The 21,199-nt window shown below is 33.3% G+C and overlaps 1 protein-coding gene across 1 annotated transcript in view; it reads left to right on the top strand.

Moving 5' to 3' along the window:
- CAPS2 (calcyphosine 2) overlaps positions 1-19,691 on the top strand; it is a 53,260-nt gene extending 33,569 nt beyond the window's left edge. The window contains exons 8-16 of the mRNA XM_090275654.1: positions 238-312; positions 1,141-1,236; positions 1,325-1,418; positions 4,327-4,445; positions 5,535-5,611; positions 7,138-7,292; positions 10,664-10,783; positions 13,535-13,631; positions 19,260-19,691. Of these exons, the coding sequence (XP_090131780.1) occupies positions 238-312; positions 1,141-1,236; positions 1,325-1,418; positions 4,327-4,445; positions 5,535-5,611; positions 7,138-7,292; positions 10,664-10,783; positions 13,535-13,631; positions 19,260-19,435 (1,009 nt within the window). The 3' untranslated portion in view covers positions 19,436-19,691. The remainder of the gene's footprint in view (positions 1-237; positions 313-1,140; positions 1,237-1,324; positions 1,419-4,326; positions 4,446-5,534; positions 5,612-7,137; positions 7,293-10,663; positions 10,784-13,534; positions 13,632-19,259) is intronic.
- Positions 19,692-21,199: the final 1,508 nt, after the last annotated feature.

The raw sequence follows: 21,199 nt of genomic DNA, 5'->3' as shown, positions 1-21,199 counted from the left end.
TTTAAAATATTAATGTTTTTGTACTTTTATTGTTTATATCAAATGTATATAACTTTAAAATAATTGTTGATTAATGTTTTTCTTTTTTTAATTGTTATTCAATTACAGTTGTCCCAATTTTTCCCCTTTTGTCCTCCTCCACACAGCCCACCCCTCTTTCCCACAGGCAATCCCCTCTCCATTGTCCATGTCCATGGTCGCTCATACATGTTCTTTGACTAATCCCTTTCTTAACAGGATAAGAACACATTCTACATTAACCGAAAATATGCTTTCTCATAAAGTTCAATTTGATGGTAGGATCATATCAAGGTAATTATGACTTTATTAAACATTTAAATCTTATGATTATAAAATGTATTCTGTTTTCAAATAGAAATAACAATAATGAGATTTAGCTAAATTTTTCACAAACAAGTATAAATGTGAATTTAGAACAAACATTTTTAGGTAATAATATACAAATTAATCTGTTACAAAAGTTATAGGAAGGATGAATCTAAAGAAAGGCATTTTAATTAGCAGTTATTTAAAATGTGATTTTAAATGTTTTTCAAAAAGAAATGTAGAAGAGAACTTTAAAAAGGTATATATTACTACTAGAAGATTCTAAACCATTTAATAATTAACTTTTATATAAGCTGTTTTATATAATTTCATGTAATGGCTTCTGTTAACAATAGATTATTGATAGATGCAAGAAGATGACAAAGTAGGTGATTCTTAAGTCTTTTTCTCAGTCTTACAGACTTCCATTAAAACATAGAGCTATTTGATATTCTTTGCGTACACTAATGGTAAAGTTTTATTTTTAATTATCATGTTTGTTTAATGACTTTAAACTTTCTCGGACAAAGGATAATAAATGCATATCCTTGAGTGGCTTATTGGAAGCTCAGCATTTTAAAAAGATCCTTCCCTTTATCTTAAAAGTCTAAAGCAAATTAGTAATCTGTATATCCACATTCATGCCAGTGTAAGATAAATCTCGTCTCCATCCAAATCTAACTTAAATTGACACTTCAGCACACTGTGGTATGTTTCCCTGTGGTTTCCCCTGACCCTTGCTATTGCCACACATTCAAGGGAGTTAATTTTATTCTTCTAACAAAAATGTTTGATATTGTTCTCTTTTTCTAGAAATGGACATGATGCTTGCAGAGAGCTGGTTGGGTTCTTTTTCATTCATGACCAGTCCCTTACAATTTATGAATACCGACAATTTGGGAAAAATAGGTATGCCATAAAGCATTGTTACAACTCTCAAGATGATTCCTTCTGAGAGAGGCTGAATAACTTCACATTTTTGTCATCTAACTTCTAGAACAAATGTGCTTCCTTTTATTCAAAAAAACATCTATAGTCATCAGCGTGGACGAAGAAAAGGAAAACAATACCAACTTGGTGATTTTTATATTGTAAGTTAAATGTGTGCACACAGAAGTTTTAATTCCAGATATTGGATTTTGTGGGATCCTGTGGGGCTGGAGGAGCAGGTTCTCATCTTCGGCTGATTTTCTGTCCGTCCTGAGCAGGGGCATTTATTTGTGTGAATGGCTCATGGTTGATGTTTCCCTGGGGGTTCTGCCTTTCTGGCTCAGCTTTTATTCACTGTAACGCCACCTTTGCCTCCACCTAGATCTGCAGGAGAGCTTGTTTTCTGGTACTTTTAAAGGCTTTACTGTAATTGAAAAAAAAAATTAAAAAGTAAAGAAAAATGAAAAAGGCTTTACAAGGCTGTGCCTACTTGGTAAGTGGCCACCTCAATAGAACTAGGGGTAATGCTCCACATAAAACAGACTTATCTTCTGATGATGCACTTTTTTTTCCTCCATGCAGCGGGCCAGTTGGCTTCTGGAGCTGTCATATATCTGATAGCTTATTTTTCTGATTTTCTCACCTCATGCAACTCCTGGCATATGGTGTAACACACAGATCTTTCTAGAAGGGGTCGATCATAGCTAATGTTACAACCGGTATAGTGCTCTTACATTTGAAATCATTATACTCACATTTTATCTTGTGATTAAAATTCAGCACTATCCACAGGGATTATTCATGTAAAAATATATATATTCATAGGCTAAATGTTGGAAAGAGAACAGTGAGTAAGAAAGACCCATTTCCTGCTTTTGTGGAGTTTAGTGTAGTGGGAAACATTCAATAAGAGGGGTAATAATTTAGTTTCGTGAGGTCAAAGAGGCTTCCTGAGAAAATGCCATGTACACTTCACCTAGAGAAGGAGTTAGCTAGGTGGGATAGGGAGATAGGAGAGGGTAGGGAAAATCCAGCTGGAGTATAGAGTTCAAGTCTGGTCTTGTCAAGAATAAGTGGGAACGAAGAGCAGCCTCTGTTAAAGAGTTATCTAAAATGTGTAGGGGAGTCATTGAACGATAAAATGTGGACGGAATGGGGAGAGGTGACATCAGGTTTGTGATTTAGAAAGATCTGGTTACCATGTAGGGAATAGATTGAAGACTAGGTATAAAGAACTAGATTGGGTTAAAATATATATATTTAGAAAGGATGGTATGGCACCCTGAATTAGGCAGGTGGGTGTGGCTGTGAAGGTAATTAGAAAAATAAAATTTTTTAAATCTTTAATAGATAGAATCAATAAGCTCTCACAACTGTTTGATGAGAATTGGAGGTCAGGAAAAATTTTACATCTTAAACTTGGATTAAATTATAATATATAATCACTGCATCTCGGGATCTGGAGAAAATCAGCTTTGACTCCCATTTTACAACCACAGAAAGGCTGTATAATGCGTATCCCATGATTGCAGTTACCTCTAGCTCTGAGTGCTGTCTCCCATAATTTAATGTAGTTAATGACTTATTCCCATTATTTCTGTTCCCTGTCACTTAAGAAGATATAGAACTCCACTCCCTTTAATGATTTCCACAAAGGAAAGGAAGGAAGAAAAGAAGGAGGAGGGGATGTGGGTGAAATCAGCAGGCAAACCATGTATATGATGCTTTGTGTGTGAGACAAATGTTTTGAAAGGGACATGAAGAGAGGTTAATATTATAACAATGTCAGCAACTTACAATTGATGATTAGACATTCTTATTCTTAGAAATATGTCCCTTGAGTATTTCCCATGGTAAAAGTCCTCCTCTTCATTTTCTTTTGACTTCCACATCTTTTCTTCTTCCTTACAATTTTACTGAAAATATATATTATTATTATTTCTCACCCGAGGATATATTTATATATAGAGAGGAAGGGCAGAAATATTCTACGTTCTTCTTCAGTTTTGGGGGTGGGGGGAGTGTTTCTTTTGCTTTCCAGATGGTACTCTGGAACATATCTTTTCTATATGTCTCACCAGGGTCTTTTCCTAAGCACTTCCTAAAATAAATGTTAGTGCCAGCTATCAAATTAGCACACAAATAATCATGCACACTTGCCTACAGACACACATGATAAAGGGTGCACCCACATGTGTTCATTCATATGCATGAATATATAGCTTCTGATCCACTGACACAGATCGCTTGGGCATATGTATACCCTAATGCACACAGGTACATATACACACATGTGCTTTTGTGTAATTCTTATATGTATAACCCTGCTACACAATTCACATAGTCTCTCCTGTTGCTTAATATTATAATTTGAAAAGAATTTATATACATTTCAAATAAAGGAGAAGGCACTTGTAGTTACAAGTTTTATTAATTGAATGCTCCAGAAAAAAGAGGAGAGAAATTTCTTCCATTATTTTCGAGAGAAAATTACACTTCTTATTTTTAATGTATGTTTGTCCTCATTTGACTATATTTATCTGAGTGACTCAGAAAATAAATAACAATTTTCTAAATGGATTAAGGATTCTTGATAGGAATATTTTTACTCAAACCTTTATGCTCTAACTAGGTTAACATTAGGTTTTATGTGTATGTGATGTTCGTTTTCAAAAGACTAGGTGAAAAATTGTGATTGATCTATCACAGTTCATCAATTTGCAGTAGATCTTTCCGTGGATCAATAGCTTAAGAATGTCATCATTTTTATTTGAATAATTTATCCTTCCTAAGAGTCTTAAAAAAATGAACTTCTTATATTATTCTTACATGGATTTTTAAATAGAAGATTATTTTAATGCAGAGATTGATTGGGAGGTTAGTTTCTTTATTTTCCTTTATTATTAGCTGAAGGCTGTGTGATTTCTAAATGGTCTCTATAATGCTTTTTAAAAATCATTATAAGAGTATTCCATGTCACATAATCAAAATAGAACATTTAGTATTAGTTGTGTTTTACATCTTAAAGATTTTTCTAAGCTACAGATAATTCACTTGTTATTTTTTTAGGGTGCAAACTTGACATTTTTAAGCTCAGATCACCCCAGACTTCCAGAAAGCATAAAAGAAAACATATTACTTATACTTCGAATCACAAATATTGATCAGATAGCCTTGGATTCATTCAGGTAAGTCATACATGCATTTGTCATTTTGAAGGTAAGTGAAAACACTATGAGTTATTGTGTTAAAATGAGATTCAATTCCAAAGCATTTTAACTTTAGTTAGGCTTATATATTTTAAAACAAAGCATAGCTATATTTATCTATTTTATGTGCCCTCTTACATTCCATGTGTGGGAGCAGTTACAATGAAGTAAAGAACAAAAATGTCCCATTTTATGTTAAAGGTACTTTATTAATTTGCCTTTGCTATAGCACTTATTTTTATGAAATGCTAACAAAGCAATAAAATTTAAAAGATGGAATACAGTACAATATTAATAATTTCCCCCACATTTTAGTGTGATTTTATTTTTAGCATTAAAAAGTGTGTTGTTTTAAAAAGAATGTGTTGTTTTCTACATGTTAATAGTGTTCATTGGTTGGTAATAGGCATAATGAAAAAATAATGCTATGAATAAAAAATGCTTTTAAATGAATTTGAGTTGTGTTAATTATGTTTTATATATGCACTTATGTGCTGTTATTCTTGCTGAGTGATTCTTAGTGGTAAATATATGCTATTCTTATGAGTATTTCTTATGAGTATTTCTTAGTGATAAATATAATTTAAAATGACAATAATTAGTGTACTCTGTGAGCATTTGAGGCCATATACCACAAATTGGCTATAAGATAGTGTTTTGTTTTGTTTTGTTTTTTAACTATGTCATTTTACTGTATTGCTCAAAATGAATACACTTTTTGGCTTCCTAATATAATATTTTTACATTTTATACTTTGCAAGGCAAAACTGCTTTTAAATTTAGTAGTTTTAATTATTTTTAAAAGGACACCAAAATAGCTGCAAAATGAATATAATGCTTAAACGTACTTGATGGAAAGTTTTAAGGATTTTAACCCTTAGCATATTTAATCCTCCTTGGAATTAAATCTGCAGGGAGAAAGTGGGATTTGATTAATCTCTTGGCACTCTTCCAACTTCGATGGGAGTTTCATTGAATCTAGACTAGAGCAGGGAAGAGCTTAGAGCTTCCATACTCAAGGTTACAAAGTGGGATATGTTTTTATCACTGTGAACATGTCAATTGCAGAACTGATTCTGTGGAACATGAAGATGATATAACCAGTCAAGAAGCCAGTGATAGGCTGGTCTTTAAAGCCATTCAAGGTATGTATCATTTTATTATGCTCTTGAGTATTTTAAATATTCAACACTTTTGTTTGTGAGTAGTAAAGCAGTATTTTTCAGATATTTCTTAGTTTTATGGCACTTGGTTTATATTTCTGATTTGCTTATCTTTTTGTAAGTTAATTATTTATACATATATATGTTTTAAAATGTTTTTAAGATCTCTCCTACTTTAATGATTCTGTCTAATTGAATAACTAGTATTCTATGAATTATAAATTCAACAGTTCTAGAAAGAACTAGATGATAACGATTTTATTCATGAACTGAATCAAATGTAGCTAATTTTGTAATATAATACTTGTCTTATGCATTTGTTGGTATCCTAAAGAGATTTGTGATAGCCTAGTGTAAAAGAAAAGATGTGATACTGGGAGCCAGATTTGTTTGGACTCTATCATTCAATAAGCATATGACTGTAAATCTCTTGTACCTCTTTCTTCATCTGTAAAATGGGGAAAATAATCTGTTTTATTAACTTTCCGTAATTGTAATATATATAGGCTCTGGACACTCAAGCATGTTCCATATTGTATTTCTAAAGCTTTCTAACTACTACAGTATACTAGGCTCAGACAATTCTTGCATTACATTTCATAGTCTAGAAGTAATCTCAGTAAATCAACATATAATTTAAGAATTTTAATAAATTCTGGTTTATCCTTTAAAGATAATCTGGGAGTAAGAAGACTAGAAACTTTTCAAAGTTGTCTGGAATTGGTATTTGACGTTTCAAGTATTCTTGACATCATTGTTAGTAAATTATTTATTCTATCATAGTCAAAACAATATTTATCACTGTTGTATCTAGTGACATTTACCTCCTCTAATGTATTGTATTTAGTAATGACTTTAGTAAAGTTCCCTGTATGTTCTTAAAATGGCACAAACTGCATTCATTAAAACCACTCACCCACAAAGAGAATGCTATGGTCCTGAGAATATAACCTCTTATGAATTCCTGGAAGAAAGGGTTATTTTAAATGTATCAGTATGGGATAATATTCCAAAGCCTTGATGTTATTTCACATATAAATTATAATTTGAAAATTGCAAACTATTTTGGATATCTTGAACTGGTAATTTTTGAGTGACTTGCCTGGTGGTAATTTTGTAATTCAGTTGGTAGCAATAAAGACAGAGGAAAGAGATGAAAAATATGGGGTTGTTAGCTGAAGAGAATGCCTAGGAAATAAAATTTTATTTGTAATATTTAGGGTATTTTAATGTTGCTGAAGTGATATTACTTCCCTGTATTTAAAATATAACATTTTCACCACACAGTGGTGCTATAGTTCTGGTATATTTACACATAATTTTATATCTAACCTTTATTGAAAGAATTCTATTTTCCAAAGTCTTTTTTTGTCAGTCATACATATAATTTGGTTGACATTTCTTATATTAGTTACATCAACTTTAATTTTCTTACATGAGAGATAACTGCAATTTGATACATTTGTGAACAGGAACTATTAGTTTCCATTTCTCCTCTTCCTAAACAGATGAGCTAAAGGAACAGCTACTTAAAAAAGGTGTTCGTATTTTGACTGGTTTGGGAAAGTACTTTCAACAACTGGACAAAGAAGGAAATGGACTTTTAGATAAAGCAGATTTTAAGCAAGCTCTAAAAGCATTTCACCTAGAAGTGTCTGAAAAGGTATGTACCACTGCAGTGAATGATTTATTTTCTTAGGTAATAGTCTTCACTTCTCTACTGAAATTTTAGTAGTTCATCTCCCTTTTCTTTATGCCCTGTTATTAGTGTTAAGCCATCAGATAACAAGTCCTGTTGATCTTTAAAATTTCAACATTCATTCTTCTAATATATATATCAGCCATTATCCTAAGCTTTAAGAAGATATACTCTTCATTCTAAGGTCTTCATAAGAAAAGTTTTGAAAAATATAAATGATTACAAGACAATGTGATATGTGTTAAGCAGAGAATGCTTTCAGAACACATGGCATCAATTCCAAACCACGTAATAGGGAGGAGAGGGAAGACCATAGAAGGATTCCTGGTCTAGGAAATATCTGAGCTGAATTTTAAAGATGAGGAGTCAAGCAGACATGAGGAGAGGAGAGTGGATCAGAGAATAGATAGTTCACAGAAAGGAGAAGCACATTGTGAAAGCATGGAGGAGAGAGGGAGTATGGCCTGTCCAGGAACTACAAATGGTTCTTCCCCTCACCCCCCACCCTGAGGGCCTTCACACACACCATTCCCACTGCTGTGAGTAATCTTCCTTCAGACCTTAGCATGGCTGGATTTTCTCATCATTTATACCACAGCTTTCTCTACCGAGAATATGCCCTGATGCTTCTGTTATGGGAGCACCCCATTTGATCCCTGGTCCTCTCTCTACCACTTACCCTTTTTTTTTTTCTTTATGTCACTGTGTAAGGACTGTCTGGTTGTGCCTGCAAGTAGAAAATCAACCTTATCAGGGCAGGGACCAGGGTGTTTCTAGTTTCTTGCTCTATTCTTGATACCTTCAATAAAACCTGGCCTAAGGCATGTACTGAATAAATAAATAAATACACAATGCATTAGTTTAAATGGACACATAGATAGAAGGAAGGAAAAGAGAAGAATGGAGAGGAATGAGCTTAGTAAGGTCTATTACATTAAAGCCTTGTACGCCATGCTAAGAAGTTTGGATTTTATTCTAAAAGTATATGAATTTGAAACTAATCTACCTCAAGAATTTCAGGTAAAAAAATCTTCTTCATTGTTCATTTTTATTTCAACAGTCTTGTCACAAGATATAATGCAGTTTGTGGGAGGAACACCAGAAATTGAATTTATGAGATATAGGCTCAAGTCCTAGCATTACTACTTGAACAGTATAGGTCTTTACACTTTTTGAATTGATAGGCTCTGCCTGGGCCATCCAGAGATAATACTTAGAATCAGAGTACTTGAATTTTGAAGGCTCAAATGAGAAAATGACATGGGACTATACCTTATTTACTATAATATCTGTATCATTGTGATTATTGTTGTGACAGACCTATCTTCTGTGGTTTTTGCCACATTTAATCTTATGGCCCACTTAGTGACACACACTGTGAATTATCTAATGACCTCTTCCTTTTATGAAACAAAACAAAAACCAAAAACCAAAGAGACAGCAATAGAAAATTAGAAAGCCTTTGTGTCTTTATCCACAGTTACACAGGTAATTAATAACTGAGGTAAAATTAGAACCCAGATAATCTAGGCCAGTTTTGAATGCTTTCTGCATCACCACCCTACTTTCCTTTTTGATTGATTTGCTAAATTTTTATGATTAGGTTCAGGGATAAAAACTAAAAAAGTTATATAAGGCACCTGACATAGAGAGAATATATATATATATATATATATATATATATATATATATATATATATATATATATAGAGAGAGAGAGAGAGAGAGAGAGAGAGAGAGAGAGAGAGAGAGAGAGAGATGGATATATATATATAGTAAGCTTCCCATTTTTCTCATATATTTTAAATAATATTCCTTGTTTTTCCTCCTAATATCACTGGAGACTGACCATACAATGATAACCAAACTTAAGTGGCAAATAAGAAAGTAAGAATCACCAACCTAATTATAGAACTAGTTCGTGGTAAGGCATAGTTGTTCTCTCTGATAAGAAATTTAAAAAAATGCTATACAACATAAATAGCTTAATTTCTATAGAAATAGTATCATTGAATTAAACTCAGTTTTCTTCAACTGAATTATCATTTTTCATTCTGTACCATATCTTAAAAAAAAAAGAGTCAGATAAATTTGTTGCCACTTGAGTAAACTATTCAATTCTTGAAAATTATTTCTTTTAAACCTCTAGTATTATCTTTTAATTCTAGTACTCCATGAGTTGGGTGAGCAAATTTATCTTTTTTTATTCATATTACTTATGATTTTAAAAGCCAGTTTTATAGCCTTGGCTGGTGTGACTCAGGTGGTTGGAACATCATCCCATACACCAAAATGTTGTGTGTTCAGTTCCCAGTCAGGGCACATACCTAGGTTTTGGGTTCAATCCCCAGTTGGGGTGTACATAGAAGACAACTAGTCAGTGTTTCTCATATCAATGTTTCTCTCTCTTAAAAAAAAAAAAGCAATGAAAAAAATGTCCTCAGGTGAGGATAAAAAATGAAGCTCATTTTACAGATACTTAGAGTTTGTATTATATACAGGTCATTAAGACAGACCCAAAAATGTATGGGTTATTGAAAATTGGGAAGAAGCAGAGCCTCTTAAGACTTGGTTTTTCTTATTAAAGTTCTATTTGAAAAATTAGGAGGAAGTAGAAGAGAATATTTTTGAGTATCTGCTATTTGTCAATCACCTTGTAGGATGTTTTATTTACATTCTCATTTAAAGCTAACACTTTGACTGAAACACTGAAAAAATATATATCTGAGTTTAAGAAAATCTCATGCTGTAATTTCTTTGTTAGGAACTCTGGGAATAGAACATTCTATTAAATAGTGCATTTATCAAAACAGCAAGTAGCAATAGTAAAATGAACAAACTTGCATAAGGGAGTTACTCAGAATAACATTTTTTCGGTGTAAATTATGGAATAATATTAGAGTCGCTCAAATATTATGCTTTATACTTTCAATCATGAAGACTAGCAGAAGTACAGTTAGTGGTCCTAATGCTCTTGGAGGCATTCCAGAACCTGAAATGACTTTTTAATTGTCACAGTTATAATATGTAAAAATAATTAAATGTTCAAATTCAAGTAAAGGTGGGTTTTTTTGTATATAAAAGAATTGAATTTAAAGATAATTTGTGTCTTAATGCCACTACTAAACAGTTATTAACTTTATAGAACTGTCCACCACAGAGTTTCTTTAAATAGCTTTCTGAGTGGCTTTGGTTGGATTTATATGTAATTTTCTGAAATTTTCTTAAGTCTTTTGCCTTGTCTAGGACTAAAAAAGACATAACAAAATACCATTATCTTGTAGTCATATACAAGTTAAAAGTATAAGAGTGGTTGGTCTATGTGTTATTTTTAGGATTTTGAGTCCTCATGGCTAATCCTGAATGAGAATGGCAGTGGCAAGGTTGACTATGGAGAATTCAAGCGTGCCATTATTGGTGAAATGAATGAATACAGGAAATCATTTGTTCGAAAGGTAACTTTATTAAGTAATCTTTCAAATACATGTAGTTCCTTTTAATAGGTTGTTAGGTTCCTTGTTTTAAAACTTTAATGAATTACCATTGAAAAATTTTAAATTCCTTACCTGTAATATATTTTGGTTTTAGTAAAACACAAAAAAACACACAAACACAACTCTCCCAGGATAACACTAAATAATTTTTGTATGTTTTAGGAAATATTATAAAAGGAAAATAAAATCTGAATCAAATTTTTGTTCACAAATTACTAGTTCCATAAATTGCTGGCTCCATAAATTACTAGCTGTGTGACTATATGTGTTATTAAATATCTCCAACCTCAGTTCCACATCTCATAGAGTTGATGTAAGGATTGAATGAGATAATACATATAAAATACTTCACGTTGTGTCTTTCCTATGGTCAAGACTCAATATGTGCTATCTTAGGATGACTAAGACAGTTCTGTGGTTTTTATAATGTGCATGCTAAATGTTAAAATGATGATTAAAATAATCATATTAAATTGGAATTAAAAACAGGAATCCTGGTTTTTATAGGAAGCTACATATTAATCCAGTCCTGGTAGCCAGTTTTACAACATACTTTTGAGCAATGTAGTTTTCTTTTTCTTTTGTTTATGTGCCTAACATAAAATATATATCTAATACTGAAACAAAGATATTGCACATAGAGTAATATAGTTACATTATCAATCACAAATAGAAAAAGATCAAAATCTTAACTGTCCAAAAGACACAATAAAAACCTTAAGCCAAACAAATTCACCTCATAGTATTTATAAATTTGCATTTATTGGTACTTTACATATCCTGGTGACAAGTTTTAGTATCAGAAGTAGAAACCGGAGAGTTGTCCCTTTTATATATCTTGGTATTGGGAATAGAGGACGAAAGTAGTATAATAAAGTACGATATTAGTTTGCTAGGGCTGCCATACAGATTGGGTGGCTTAAACAACAGAAATCTATTGTCCCCAAATTCTGGAGGCTAGAAGTGTAAGACCAAGGTCTCAGCAGGTTTAGTTTCTCCTGAGGCTTCTCTCCTTGGCTTGTAATTGTCTTCTCTCTGGGTGTTCATATAGTTGTCCTTCAGGCTGTGCTCTTTGTCCTAATCTCCTCTTTTCATATGGACACCAGTCATTGGATTAGGGCCCACACTAATGATTCCATTTTAATTTAAATACCTTTTTATTTTAATGATGAAATATTTGGAAATTCTCTTATATATCAAAATAATTCTGGCAATTTGTTTTAGGCATTTATTAGTTTCATGTGAATCTTAAGCTGGAACTTACCTGAGAGGTTTTTGACCTAACATCAGCATGCAGAGGAGGAAAGCCAGGGCAACAGAGGTTAGGCTACTTTATCAAAGTCAAGGTGCTAGACAGACCTTGCTTCAGGGAGAAGCTAGCAGTGACCTGCCTGCCTGCAGGGTGTTCCTGCTATATGAGCCAGCCCTTATAGAAGAGTTCTTGGAAATGTGTTTCAACCAATAGGACTGAGACTTTCCTCACCAATCAGAGCTGTGCAGTTAATTCTGCATTTGCAGCCTACTGCCCAATCAGAGCAGCTCCATTCTGACCAATCAGGACAGTGCCTTTTAAACCAAACTGCAAGAATTTGGAGTGTTCATTTGCATGTCGGCAGCCGTCCGTCTCGAGAGACGATGGTGTAGCTTCTTAAGTGTCTATCTGCACCGCCGAGAATGGCTGTGCAGTCCGACTCGGGAGTGACACGGCATCTGTCTCCTCCCGTGTTGAATTGACATCTTGCGATGACGCTGGAGTGTCCTCTCCAGTGGAGCTGAAGCTACAGAGCCTGGGCAGGGTGATATGGAGGGTCTGCTGTTGCCCATGCAGCAGACCCCCCCTCTCTTCGCAGCTGAAGGGTCCAAGGGAAAGACGGAGTCGATACAGCTTGGCTTCAGGTGCGCCGCAGGAGTTGCCGGTGTTGACTACAACGTCAAACCGCCTTAGGGACTCCGGCTCCGGATTTTCTGTCGGGGTTTACTCCCTTAGCCTTTCCCCAGAAGAGGTATGCCGCAAGGCAGCGGAGGTTTTTTGGAGTCAGAGTTTTCCTTCTCTGATGTACCCTGACTGGAAGATCGAACCAGCGACACTTAGCTCGCAGGCCGACGCTCAATCCACTGAGCTAAACCAGCCAGGGCTTTCATTTGCATAAGGATGAACCAATTAGGGTCCAGGGGTGGGGACTTCTCCATATAAATCAGCTTTCCTTTGACCCCCCAGGAGTGCACTTTCTCTTTCTATTGAAAAGTGCTTTCTCTAGCTGGAGCTGAAACATTGAAGACATATTCTCAGACTAGAGCAAAGCAGACCCTGACCACAACAAAGTGGAGCAGACTGGATGGGAGCAGAGTTTTTTGAGAGGGGCCTCATTCAAGGGCCACCTTGCAGCCATGCTTTTCCACAGCCTGCTGTTTCATATTGAGTTGTTCCACACCTGTGCTATTTCACACCTGAGTTGTTTGCATTGGACAAAGTTTCCTTCTTCACTGTATTCCTCAGGTTGGGTACTCAGGTTGGTGTTGAATTGGTGCCAACAATCATCTTGCTCCAATGTCTTTCTTCCTTGTATTCATGATGCTTCCATCACATAGCAGTGTAGTATTTTTAAACTGTCCTGTTTAGAGCCTATAAATAACCACAACAGAATAAAAAATTAGGTTCACATGCATGTCTAATCATTTCATAGAAAAAATAAAATTTCTCTCATTATTTAGGCTTTTATGAAACTGGATTTCAACAAAACTGGCAATGTGTCTATTATAGACATAAGAAAATGTTATTGTGCAAAGAAGCATCCTCAAGTAATTTCAGGTAATTATTATGAGCCAAAGTGCATTAGAGTTTTAAAATGTTAGTTAATGAAAGTAATATGTTCAAATAATATTAATTCACAATGTGGACCTGAGGCCATTAAGGGAGGAATAAACAATTACTTTTTAAACTGAAAAAGTGAGAGCTATTTAACATTCATTTAAAAATTCTGAAGTCTATTGTCTGTACTTATTTTTTCTCTCTCTGATATTTATAATCAAGTTCCAACTTTTCTTTCCTATTGAGACAGTGAGAAATTTGAGTTAAAAAGGACAGAATAGATATAGAGAACAGATCAGCACATGTGCATATTATCTGAGTTAGTTTTACTGAATGTGCTTATACCTGAAGATTTAAAGCAGAATGAGGGGATGTCTTTCTCTAGGAATATATATATATATAAAATGTGTGTGTATACATATGTGTATATATATATACATATAATGAACATATATGTGTATGAAAATTTGAGGATATAAAAATATCTCAAAGTAATTCTAGAGATTCATTATCAACTATATTTCTTCTGACCTTAATTTTCACATAATTGATTTGTAAATGAATTTTCATTATGTAGATAGCATTTGGCCACAGTAACTCCCTTCTTTACATTACATTTCCCTCTATAGAGGTAGCAATTACCATTTTTTAATATATACATATATTTCAGTCCTTACTCTATGGATTTTCATAGGTGTATATATACAATAAATATATAATTCTTTTTGAAGTTTTTTTTTATGAACAATTCACTGAACATAGTGCTATGTAGTTTGCTTTTAATACTCAACAATGTTTTAGAACTCTTTATGTTAATCCACACTGAGCTATCCTCTTTTTATGTTCTGCATATTGTTCTTTTAAAAATCAATATACTACAATTTACCTGGCTATTCTCTTATTGGAAGAATTTTAATTTCTACTTATTAGTGTTCAACCAATAAAAAAATGAATATGTTCATTTGTGATTCCTTAAGCCCATATTCTGCTATTTTATTGGGTACTATCACAACCTAGATACCTACATTTCAAGTTTTAATTGATACTTCCAAACTGCTTTGTAAGATGGCTATACCAGATTATACTGCCATTAGCTGGAGAATTCATTTTAACTCAGATTTTTGCAGCTAATAAGTTAAAAAAATTTTATTTTTATTTCCCTGCTTATTAAGGAAGTTAAACATATTTTTGTATACTTGTTGAAAATTTATAATTTATATTTGATAAATAATTTCTAATTTAAAGTTTGGATTATATAGTTAAATGCTATAGAATACTATTATTCTAGAATTTTCCTTTTTAATACACTGTAATTATTTTGGTTTATTACTGTTATTAGCCCTTGTAAATAGTTTATTACTTTTAATTGTGAAGTTAAGTAAAACAGAATTTGTATTAAGAGTAAAGCTAATAGTCACCACTGGCTCCCCAATTTTTAATAATATATTTCAGGTCAAAATAGCTTAATTTACTTACCAATGACTTTAGATGAACTGCAGTTGCCTTAAGAGAATTTATAGTATTTTTTAGTTATATATATTATATTTTTCCCTTCAAACCTATGTCATTCTCTGCTTTTTTCCTTTAATTAATTATACTAAAGATAAAAATAAGATAGTTTACTTATTTCAAAATTAGATGATTTAACACTATGTATTTTTTTCTTTGTCTTCTCTCTAATAATCTTAATTAAGTTGCTTAAGTAGCTTTGGTTGTTTTGGTTTTTTTTCTTTTTATGTGTTGTTGGGTTGTTGGTGAGGGTTTTGTTTTGTTGTAGAAGAAACTTTTGTTAGTTTAAGAATTTACACTTCTTGTCTTTACATTCACATTAAAGAAGATAAGCTAACACACTATACAGTCTTAAAGAGGAAAACACATTATTGTTCAAGTAAACATTTAAAAAATCTATCATTATAAACTATAATTTATTCACATGCCCATCTTTGGCATATAGATTGTTTACAATTTAAATTAATTTAATTTAAAGCTTTTTAGATCAGACAATTTAATTTAACTACAATTTTTTTTTACTTTGTTTAAATAATTAGTTTTTAAAAGTATTTTTAGCTTTAATAGGAATGGAATTTAAGTGTTTTTATGTGTAATTGTGTTAGAAATTTAATGTTGTTTAGTAAAATATTAAGAGAAGCAAAAGAAGGGCTAATTACAAATGATGGAAGGTAAGTACTTTCTGGGTGAGGATACAAAGGAAGTATAAATTTCTTGAATATTTGAAATAAATCTAAATAAAAAAATCTTTTGTGTAGAAAAATAGTGTGAAAACTTATCTGTTCAAACATATGGATGGTAAACAGAGGGAAAACTATATATTTCATATAGATTAGGTCTTGATTAATTTTTATCCTTGATTAACATTCAATCACAAATTCACTTTATTGTTTTATATTAGTATCTCTGTATGACAAAATTATTCAGTCCTTGTTTATTCCATCTGTTTTTAAAAAAATAGTCACTATTCTTTATTTCTTACATGTTTTTAAAAGATAGCAAGCACTTTGCTTTTCAAAGGAGATTTTATTCTTTTAATATGAAAGCTACTTTACAATGAATTGTTACCTAAGTCCATTAGAAAACCTCTGGTGTTTGAAAAAGGGCCACCTCTTAACATTGTTTTGTGTCTTCTGTTAGACAAACAGTTAAGGTGGTATTCCAATTTAAGTTTGTTATTTTAAAATGCAACATGACTTTAAAGTGATTTATTTTTTATTTTTAAATGTGTTTTATTGATTGCAGTGTTACATTTGTTCCAATTTCCTTTCCCTCTGCTCCCCTCCACCCGGTGGCCCCCCTCCCTCCCTTTGTTCCCCCCTTTTAGTCCATGTCCATTGGTTGTGCATATAGTTCTTCTCAACCTCTCTCTGTCTATTCCATTGCCGCCTACCATGTTTCTTAATTCCTGTACCATCTCCCACTTCCCCTCCCCTGCTGACCTCCCCCCAATATGCTCCCCATACCTATAGTTCTTTTTCCACTCTCGTTGCCTGTTTAGTTTGCCTTTGTTTCAGTTCCGTAGCTTCTGTTGTTGTTTCTTGTGATGCAGTTTTCATTTTAGTGTTCATAGTTTTGATTCTCCTTTTTCTAAACCAGTCCCTTTAACATCTCATATAACAGTGGTTTGGATCTAATGAACTCTTTCAGTTTTATTTTGTCCTGGAAACACATTCTCTGCCCTTCTATTCTGAATGACAGCTTTGCTGGATAAAGTATTCGTGGTTGTAGGTTTTGGATTTTCATTAGTTTGAATATTTCTTTCCAGTCCCTTCTTGTCTTCAGGGTTTCCCTTGAGAAGTCAGCTGATAGTCTAATTGGGACCCCTTTGTACATGATTCTTTTCTTCTCTCTTGCTGCTTTTAAGATTCTCTCTTTATCTTTAACTTTTGACATTTTGATTATAATGTGTCTTGGAGTGGTTCTCCCTGGGTCCAGTTTTTTTGGAACTCTCTGTGCTCCCTGGACCTGTAAGCCTATTTCCTTCCCTGAGCTTGGGAAGTTCTGCTTTATTATACTTTCACTTAATTTTTCAATTTCTAGTTCTTCTTCTTTACCCTCTGGCAATCCGATCATTTGTATGTTGGATCTCTTATAGCTGACCCAGAGGTTTCTGATCCTCTCATCATTTTCCTTGCTTCCTGTTTCCTCTCTCCATACTGGTTGACTGTTTGTTCCTTTTCTATGTTCTGGTTTGTTGATTTGAACTCTGGATTTTATTTCCTCACCATCTGTCTTGTATGTGGTTTTGTTCCTTTCAGTATGAGTGTTTTTCAATTCTTTCTCATCTTTTTCCAGATCTTTTGTTAATTCTGTAAGCCACCTGATAACAATGGCCCTGAACTGAACCTCTAACAGGTTTCTTATTTGTTCATCTGTCAGGTTCTTCATCTGTTGCCTGGTGAGCTGCGCCACCGGGATTTCTATAGTTGTCTGCCTCATTTTGACAGATGCATTTTGTTTTCTTGGGCCCACTATAGGGGGCAGTGCCTGAGTACTCGTCACAACCCAGCGACCAGCGGTGGTCCAGCAACCTTTCTCGCCGCGCTGTGGCACTTTGTTGTCACTGCCCAGCGACCAGTGGCGATCCGCAACCTATTTCGCAGCACTGTGGCACTTTGTGTGGGGGTGGGGGTCCAAGATGGATTCCTGCAGTTATTCCGCTAGGAGACCGGGATCCGTCCTCCTGCCCCCTGGGCCTCACTGTCAGAGGCAATGTGGTGGCTGCTTTTCCCAGCGTTGGGGTCACAAGCTGCCGGGGTTAGACTGCAGCTGAGATTGCTCTCCCTGCCGCTGTTCCTGGTGCTACCACAAACAGCACCGCGCCCTTTCGCTCTTCTTACCTGCCCAAAGACCGCTGCTGGTTTATAACTTCATACATTGGGTTTCCGTGTAGCTTTATTTTCTGGAATTTCTAGTTATCTTTTGTTTTGAAGTAGTTGTATTCCTCTCTAGTTGTAGAGGGAGACCGAGCGTGTCCATCTAAGCCTCCATCTTGGCCGGAAGTTTCCACTTTAAAGTGATTTATACCAACTATCCTTCTAAAAACAGATTTAAAAAGTAAAATTATTTATAGAGTCAGAAAGATTTTTCTAACCCTTTTTCTGCTTTTGTGTATGGACCTCTATTTTCTTTGAGTATTATCTGACCATCTGTAGATTCCTGTCATCTCTTAATTCCTCTTTTCTTATTAAAAAAAAAAAAAGTCTCTTTTCCCATTCTATTCTAAGATCCTAAGAGTAGATCAGTGCAGGGAAGGGTAGGGAATGAAGGGGGTGCAAATAAGTGAGGGGAGAGTTCTATGATGGAGTACCTATATTTTCTCAGTGAAAACTTCCTGAGAAAATGGTACTTAATCTGAGATCAATCTTCTGCTCTAAATGACCTTAATGTTATCAAAGTTGCTTATTTAAATAGCTTATTGTTCTCTTTCTTAATTAAAAAATCAATGATTTTTTAAAGAAGAATCAGATATTTTATGTTCTCTCTTTAAATAATAAACTAAAGAATTACAATCTTTTTTACATATATGATTCTCAGTAGCATCTTCTAATAGGATAAAGTCAATCACATTTAATATAAGTCAATGAAAATAGCCTACTTAATGTGACAGGTGAAAATAGAATGATTTAATCTAGTGTAAGTTCTTCCAGCAAACTTTTCATAGACTTTTGAATCTTGTGTTTGCAGTAATATTTTCTAGCTGCAGTCAGGAGTAACTGATTCACAAAATAATTCCTGAACATAGAAATGCCTTTCATACATTGCATCACTGTGTTAATCTTTGAAGTTTTCTTCTTTGCTTCTTTCTATTGGGAGTGAAATTGAGTCCTTTAAAACATTAGGAAATACAAGGATATCCACAGTGCTATCATTTTGCCTGTACATATAGGATGCACCCTATCATAAGTTTAAAAGATGCCTCTAGTGTGTGTTAAAATCATTACCATTAAATTTTGGTTCATGCAAGAATATGTTTAAACAAATTGAAGGGTAATTTGACATAAGATTTCAAATTATTGAAAAGATTTTACAAGGTGATTTACTATTTCTTTACCATCATCAGTCATTTCCCTGTACTTTTATAGGTATTGTTACATGGTCACTACTATTTTGCAGGTCATTCCACAGAGGAAGAAATCAAATTATCTTTTCTAGAAACATTAAAGGAAGCCTGCAGCAAGTCTGATGAAGTGTCATACGGTGAATTTGAAGATTACTATGAAGGTCTAAGTATAGGAATGGTAGATGATGAAGACTTTGTTACTATTTTACGTACTCCATGGGGGATTTAATTTTTTAAATTAGCCCTAAGCATTTTAAAGGAGAGATGAATTTAATGTAAAGTATGATCAAACACTGGAATATATTTATCTAGAGCTCTATTGTTTTGTTTTTGATTTTTTGTCAAATAATGTTGAATTTGGAAAGAGAAATATTCAGAAAGGCAGAGGTAGTGGTATATGTTTATTCACGTGCAGGTATGAGTTCTCGCCTGTATATAAGTTTGAAAATATCTGTATTTTTGATTTATTACTTATCTTCAATATATTTTAGAGCTAATTTTTATTAGCTTTCATAGGAAAGTAACATCTGTATCAGATTATATGAGATCATGTATTGTAGTAACCAAGTTTCTTTTCCATTTTTTTCTATTCATTTCCCAAAATAAAATTGATACCATTCTCAATTTGATAAATTTGAATCAGGCTTAAAGCTTATAAGACTGAAATAATTTGGCTTGTTTAAAACATATGAAATGTTAGAGGAACTAAAGGATATTCAAGAGAAATTTTCAATGCAGTGTGATCATGGGTGTTTCCTGTAACATAAATGTTTTGAATGATAGAGGCCTACCCCCAAAGTGCTTATTTACATATTTGTTAATTCTTGTCTTCTAAATTATATGCTATTATTTGTTCAATAAAGCATAGTATAATCATTCTAGTGACCAGTTCTATTTGTGTTTCTATTTTATTTTTTAACTGTAATCCTTTTAACCTACACAGAATTATTATTTAGCTAGAAAATACAAAATAGGAGATGAGATATTTTTTAGATTATGAAATAAGCATCTCAAAAAGTACGTTATCACATATATGGACTGAGGGATAGTATAGTAATTCTTAACCAAAGTGTAAAGATATTTTGTGTCCTAAGATGCATGTAAGTTATTCTAAACATTTTTTTTTTTGGTATATAAACAACTGTAACATTTCCTTCTGAATAGATATTATTTAATCATTAGACATATTATAATCATTTTTTCTAAATTCTTCTATGTTCTTTACTTCTCTTTGAAAATACAAAAAAGAGAGAACTTTATAGAGTTGTTTCCAAGTTCATAATTTTTTATATGTAAATATAAATTAGAAAAAATAGTGTTGGGCAAAATAAGTGGTTAAAAAATTAAAATATGTACTTTGTAGAATATGGCTTTTGGCATATAAATTTACTCATCTATAACTTCAGCAGCCTTATAAAAAAATGTGATGTATGTGAACTAAAATTCAAAGTAGTACCTTTTCAAGATTTGAGGAGGTACCAAACTCACTACTAAAATATCAGAATGAAAATATGTATAATTATTTTAGGGCTATTTCATTAACTAAATTCTTTATTCCTTGAAATTTTTTCAGTTGGGTTATTATAATTAAAATAATGTGCTGGAAGATGTTTTGCAGATATGTCTTTAACACTGTATCTGAGTCATTCTTTTACTTAGAAGCATTTAATACAACTATAGGCATCTTAAACCCTATAAATTGCTTTCATGTTAAAATGACTAATGAGGACTTCTGGCCAAGATGAAGGCCTAAACAGACATGCTGTGTCTCCCTCCACAATTAAGAAGGAATACAACTGCCTCAACACTAGAGACAACCAGAAGTTCCAGAAAATTGAGCTACATGGAAGTCCAACAAACAAAGATATAAAGAAGAAATACTCATCCAGACAGGTAGGAGGGGCGGGGCCAGGATGGAGAGGATGCCCTTTGGTGGTGGCAGCAGCAGTGGCAGTGGCAGGCCAGCGGGAAGGGCAGTCACATATTTTAAAAT

Source organism: Furipterus horrens, unplaced genomic scaffold, assembly GCF_987537825.1.
Source record: "Furipterus horrens unplaced genomic scaffold, mFurHor1.1.pri manual_scaffold_4, whole genome shotgun sequence".
Classification (NCBI taxonomy): Eukaryota; Metazoa; Chordata; class Mammalia; order Chiroptera; family Furipteridae; genus Furipterus; species Furipterus horrens.
This window is presented reverse-complemented; position numbering and strand designations above follow the sequence as displayed.